Source organism: Desmodus rotundus, chromosome 12 (genome assembly GCF_022682495.2).
Source record: "Desmodus rotundus isolate HL8 chromosome 12, HLdesRot8A.1, whole genome shotgun sequence".
Classification (NCBI taxonomy): domain Eukaryota; kingdom Metazoa; phylum Chordata; class Mammalia; order Chiroptera; family Phyllostomidae; genus Desmodus; species Desmodus rotundus.
The window spans coordinates 40,279,803-40,286,171 of NC_071398.1; the positions used below are offsets into that span (position 1 = coordinate 40,279,803).

Sequence of the window (6,369 nt, forward strand, 5' to 3'; positions counted from 1 at the left end):
AAATATTGTGAGGATGGACACTGTGAGCAAGATGACAGGATCAGCTCATCGCAGGCAAGTGATGTCAAATTACAACGAGCTGCAGACAGTTTAAAGAGGCAAGAAGGTCTTTATTCAAGACCGTGCCGTAGGGCAGTGAGGCTGACCTCAACCCACCAGAAACAAAAAGCTGGGGAGATTTTAAGAATGGCAGGACTCATAGGCATCTGCCTTTGCTAACTGACTTTACACAAAATAAAAGTAAAACTTCTCACGAAACCCTGACAGGAAGTTGTTTTACATCTTAGTTGTAAAGGTTCCTAACTAAATTTGTCTCATATTTGTTTTTCAGAGACCCGGACACAGGGGTGCCAGGAGGAATAAATTTCAAAGAAATGGGTCCAGGCCCTTGCGACAGATACTCTCTGAGTCAGAACACTGGCAAGAATATTTTAAGAAAAAAATATATTTCAAAAGAATAGAGAAAGAGTCTTACGTTACAAATTACAATTACATTGCTAAAGAAATACTTTTTATAAGTAACAATCAAAGGCCTGTGTGCAGGAAGAACCTGTCTAATGGACAGCGACTGTGAGGGAACGCGAAGTCTTCTAGGTCATAACAAAACTGCTTTCTGTACTGTGGAGGAAAACTCAGCTAAATTACTTTCTTTTTTTTTAATTTTTATTGTTATTCAATTACAGTTGTATGCCTTTTCTCCCCATGCTAAATTACTTTCAGCCAAGACTCAATTTGCATCTCGATTAATTTCTGCAATTTATAAAGAGATGCAAATTTCCAGCCAGTTATAAACAGGTGCAAAGTAGCTGAGAGTTTCTGTGTGGCCGAATGGGAACTAGGCTCTGCATGGGACTTCCCGGGCCAGTCTGTAGTGTGTGGGCTTTTGAACTTGTCAGGAAGAATTTCACAACAAGAGCCCAAGTATATTTGAGAGTATGTTTATTTAAGCTGGAGGCAGTGAAAGGAAGGAAGGACTTAAGGTAGAAGGAGCAACAAGTGGGAGCCTAGGAGAACTGCTTTGGGTTTTAAGACCTGTTACAAGAAAGAAGTGAGTCTAGTGAGGCTGCTCTGGCTCAGGGAACAGTGACTGTCACAGCGACAGAGGGGCGTAGAGCGGCTGCTGTGCGCTCACGGTGGAGGGGGAGGAGAGGGCATGTCGGAGGCAGGTTTAGAGGCTTAGCCCCGGGACGCGCTGCCGCTGCCCACTGCTGTTCTGGCTGCAGCTTTCATGGGGTCCTGGAGAGTTTAGGGGGAAAAGTAGCAGAAACAGAAGGCATGGCCACGCTCTAGCAAAAACCCAACTGTATCCTTTGTTTTGAGTTTTATTTTTTCTGTGTGAATCTGGCAGAAATTCTATAAAGGGTCTCATTGGAGAATCTAAACAAAATATTCATTAGCTTTTTCAGGGGTGTGTTTCAATAAGGTGATTCATCAAAATGTGTGTACAAAGGGGTCAGGGCTTTTTTCTGGTTAGTTTTCTTTTTATAGAATATCATTTAAAAAATAGGACTGGGATTATATGTTGTGGCACAGTCAGAATGTGTAAACCATTTGCTCCAAAGTCTTTGATTAGGAAAGATAAAACTTGTGATTCATTAGCTGGCTGTAAGGTGCTCAGATTGTCCAGCCTTGTAGAAGTGTATCATCTCAGCGTCCCTCATTGCCCTTGTCAAGAAATTTCCCCAGCTTCTTACTCTCAGCCCCACCTGAACAGGGCCTGCCTCTCATCTCCCAGAAGGCTGTGCTTCAGCAGTTTTCCAAGGAGATATTACATTTCTGTCTACAGTCATGGTCCCATTGCATTGGCCAAATGTCATGTCCCCCCAAAAAGAGTATTCTTGATCCTATAACGTGGCCGGTGTCAGTGGATTGGCCTGGTTAGTTACCTCAGTGCAGAGGAGCTGACATTCACCACGTAGTTTGCTCCGATGCAGGTTTTCTTGTGAAACCTAAGAGGAATGTGTGAGCAACTTCTTGGGGACTAGAAGTCTGACCCTCGCACTTCACCTGCAGGCTCTCCAGCTTTGAGTGATTCCCTGTTTTTCAAGAGACACCAAAAGACCCATCCCATCAAACTCAATTCCATGAAGGTTAAATTCATTTCTAATCCTGTGGGCATCAGTCGGAATAGGAAATATGATCCCAAGTTTTGGTACATTACACACATTTCCAATTATATTCTGTGAACAAGGAGGACAGAGTTGTACTGACTTAGGTAAGTAAGTCTATTGCCATGAATGAAAGAATACTCAGGAAGACTTTAGGAACTTTTAAAGTAAAACAGGGAGAAATAAATCACTGTTGCTACACTCATGGGTGTCCTCTCTAATTTCCCTTGTCCACACAGCGTCCTGGTGCCTTCTACACTCTCCCTGGAGGAGGGAAAGAGCTTGGATTCCTGCAAGCTCATCACCTCCTCCCACTGTGCCTTCTCTGAGGGACTTGGTATCACTGGCGATGTGGACGTGGTACCCATGAGACCCAACTGAGGTGGGGGTTGGTCTGAAATGTGACCTTAGGTCAGCGATACTGACAATGCCAACTCACATTGTTACGTATTTATTGACTCAGGGCAAACCTTTTAAGACATATTCGCCTTCAGAACAAATCTGTTATAATGATGCAAAAAACTTTATTTAGGATTTAGTAACAAAGAAGAGGGGAGGAGGGTCAGTCATGCTGCACATGCAGCTCAAGGGCCCAACTTAGAGCATAACTGATGGAGTTGGAGGCTTTACAGTGGTAATAGCCAACATCCTCCCTCTGTATGGGGTCTATGGTGAGGCTTCTGCGGTCCTCGGACAGCCTCCTTGTCTCCGAGAGCTGAATATCCCTGCCGTTGAACAGCCACTGGACGGACTCTGCATTCGAGTAGCAGGTCATGACCACAGCATCCTTATGCTCAGTGCTTGTGCTGTTGCTGACTAGGAGGGTGGGCGCTTTCACCAGCTCTGGGGAGAAACAGAGGAAGTAACTCATTGAGAGTGGGCTTGAGATGTGGAGCCACACGGCTTCCTCAGAGACCTCAGCCACTCACAGCCCACAGTGAGCTATGCGAAGTTCGCCCTTGTGGGCCGTTTGTGTTAGGCAGCTACGAGATAGAGATTTGGAAAACCTTGACTCTTCCTTATGTGAAAATTACTATTATTATACCCCAAGGCCTAAGACCTATTTCACTGGAGAGCAGAAAAGGGTCTGAGACAAGGGTCTTAGTCCCTGTAGGGACAGAGAGCTTGTGCCCTACGTCCATAAATCCAAGCACTCTGCATCCAGGTTCCAGGCTCTGAAGAGATTTTGGATCATTAATTAATTAACTCATTCATTCATTAAATCACCATTTATTTCTTCCTAATCAATCAGAGGCAACCGAGTATTTGTGACAACTTGGTCTCTGAGCTGGTTTCAGGGGTAGAGTGGGGAGGGAGCAGACAAAGTCCTCTCCTTTATATCCAGTGGGAGTGACACCCCCACAACTGGAAACAAGTGATTTCGAGTCCAGGGCAGGGAGGTGCGCATCGGCCTGAGGGGGAGGCCTGGGTGTTCTTTGCAGTGACTCAGATCGTATTGCAGGTAATTTGTTTCTAGAGTGAAAACAGATTATTTCTCGTTTCCTTTCGCTCCCCAGACCAGAATATACTCCTCTGAGCTGAGGACGCCTAACTGGAAAGGATCTGAACCAATGGTTGGTTTAGGAATCCACAGACACCTCCTAAGGCCCGGGGGTGGAGGAGAGGATAAAGCTGTGGCCACAGACAGACTTCGAGTGACTCTGATCAGAGGCTCATGGTCTCTCAGACTCTGCTTTAGTGACCGTATCACCCTGACTCTCAGTTTATTCTCAATGAAGGCGGACAAATATTTGGCTGCCAGGTTGTCAGTGTATTAACTAAAATATTGACCGTACCTGACCTAAATTGTAGGATAGAGAGCAGCTGAAATCAGAAGCATCTGTTATTGATCGACCCAAGAGAGAATCCCCTGGGCTGGTCCCTAGTGAATGATGAGCTACCAGGAGCCTTTTCTTTTCTCAGGTTTTTTTAATGGGGATGTTGACCTTTTTCTGAACTTTGCTAAGTCCCCCAGGACAGTCAGCTAATTAATATTAAACGGCATCGTCCAGCTGTGCTCTCCACACAGCCTCAGGTGATGGACTGAACTCCATTTCTGCCAAGGTGTGGCTCTTGGACCTGAACCCTCAAGGGTGACCACATCAGGAGCCTGTGACTTGAGTACCCATTAAACCACCACCCAGTTAGCCTTTCCTGGGAGGTCAAACCCAACCTGATACAGGCTCCCCAAGGTCTCTGGAGCCAAGGTCCCGGAGAGGGGCTCTTGAGGTGAGCTCTTTGAGAATTTCTGGGGGCTCCTCAGACCAGGCTTTGACAGAGCCCTGCAGGGTTGCTTGTCATGTCAAGGTCATGGGAAGGAGCTCAGGGTTCTGGACTGAGACTGGTCTCCCTGCGCTGAATACGTCCCGTCAGACTGGTCTTCCATCTGCAGTGACTGTCTGCAGGGCTGGAATTAGGGAAGGGAACCGAGATCTCAGGAAGTCCGTCTCCACTCTGCATATCCCTGCATTAAATGCCAAAACCCAACCTGGGACGTGATGCAGAGGGGGCTGGAGGCAGAGTCCTGGGTTATCAGTCCTGTGTGTGAGTAGAATTCATCCCACCCAACACCCGGAGGTCAGAGAGCAATGACTCACCGTATACATTAAGCTGTCCAGACCTTATTTCTCCCTCTGAACCTCGCATGTAGGCCACGACGGTGTAGTTTCCTGTGTCATTCAGGGCGACGTTGGTTAACAGCAAGGATCCATTATGGATTATTTCCTCTCGTCCACTGTACGCAGGCCCTTTTTCATATGTGTTTTGGTTTACATCAAAAGTTGCAATTTTATTGTGGAGGTTTGCCCCTATGCCCCTGTACCAGACGAAACTTGTAACATTGGGAGGTGTATCTTGGAGATACAGGCTCGTGTTTGTTCCTTCCGCAGCATCGATCAGCACGATAGCGAACTGGGCGGCGCTGGGTGGGCACCAGTAGTTTAATATTGAGACTAGAAAAGAAGCATAAATGGATTAATATTTGGATCTATGTATAGGGATTGAAAAAAGATGAGGGCCTGGATCCAGAAAAAGTGTCTCCACCTCTCAGCCTCGGTCTGCGTGGGAGGGTGTGTCTCTCACGGTCAAGGTCAACAGCATGGCCCCATTACTTCAGTACCTCTGAACCTGTTCTACTTTCTGTTTCAAATATTCTTGTCTAGGTGTTTCTCTGGCTCACCTCCTCGCTGCCTTCAGACCCACACTGCCACTCAGGAGTGTCTTTGAAGGACACCTCTGATGACTACTCTCTGTCTTCACTTTGTGACCGGCCCCTGCTCTGTTTTTTTCACGGCATTTGTGGGTAACTGACATCACAGCTAGATCTTTCCTTTCCTCTCTCTTGTATAGAACATGAGCTCCATATGAACGGGGTCTTGTCTGACCTTGTGCCTCCAGTGACTGCACCAGGCTACAGATACCTGTGGGTAAATCGGTGCTTTCCCAGGGCCCTGGACCTTGCGGGGTGTACTAGCATGCAGCTGAGGCTGGTGGGAAAGACAAGCCTAGCACCCCTGGTTGTTTTAATATGGAATCCTGACACAAATTGTTATTATTATTATCAGTTTTTCTAATTCAGTCCTCAACGATGAATATCATAGGAAATGAGCAGCAGTTAAGCTTTTCCTGCCTCTCACCACTTCCACCTTATGAGATTTTCCTCTGGCCGAGTCCCCTTCCTCATCCTACTCTGCTGTTTTGTATTATACTTACAAGTCAAAACAGAAGACCTCCCTCTTTTCTCAGAGCCCTGGTCTCTTCGGCAGACCCCAAGGAATTGTCTCCTACTTACCAACCAGCAGGATCCCTTGCCAGTGGACCAGTCCTCTGCGGGTAGAGACCGAGAGGGATCCCATGGTGGCTGCTGTCTGCTCTGTGGCTGCCTCTCCAAGAAGAGTCTGAGGTTCTGTGAGGCTCACAGGCACCTCTGTCCGGAGTGGCAGGGTGTGCTGTGTGTCCTGCCAGTGTGCTGAGCTTTATTCTGGGGCACGAGGGCTACTTTCGTCATGTGGGCTGAGGGCGGGGTCTGTGCCCAGGACCCTCCCACTCTCTGCCCTCATGTTTGCCACCCTGTGCCTTCTGAGCAGCTTACTGTCCTTTTTTGGTTTGGTTCTCTGGGTACTGCTGAGTCCTCTGAACACCACACACAGACACACAGGCACACACTCACACGCCGTGTTGCGGAATCACAGACCTGGGCTGCCTGGCTTTCAGGCGCTCCCCACGGCTCCCTGTCTGGTGCCCCGTAGCCTCTCTCTCAGTC

The 6,369-nt window shown here is 47.5% G+C and overlaps 1 protein-coding gene across 1 annotated transcript; it reads right to left on the reverse strand.

Annotated features, from left to right (window-relative positions):
• Positions 1-2,670: 2,670 nt before the first annotated feature.
• LOC123478399 (cell adhesion molecule CEACAM21) lies at positions 2,671-6,030 on the reverse strand. Its single transcript, XM_045185369.2, has 3 exons — positions 5,899-6,030; positions 4,706-5,059; positions 2,671-2,951 (listed from the first exon to the last, which is right to left on the reverse strand). The coding sequence occupies exons 1-3, from the start codon at positions 5,960-5,962 to the stop codon at positions 2,671-2,673; spliced, it is 699 nt and encodes a 232-aa protein (XP_045041304.2). The 5' UTR covers positions 5,963-6,030.
• Between the last annotated feature and the right edge of the window lie 339 nt (positions 6,031-6,369).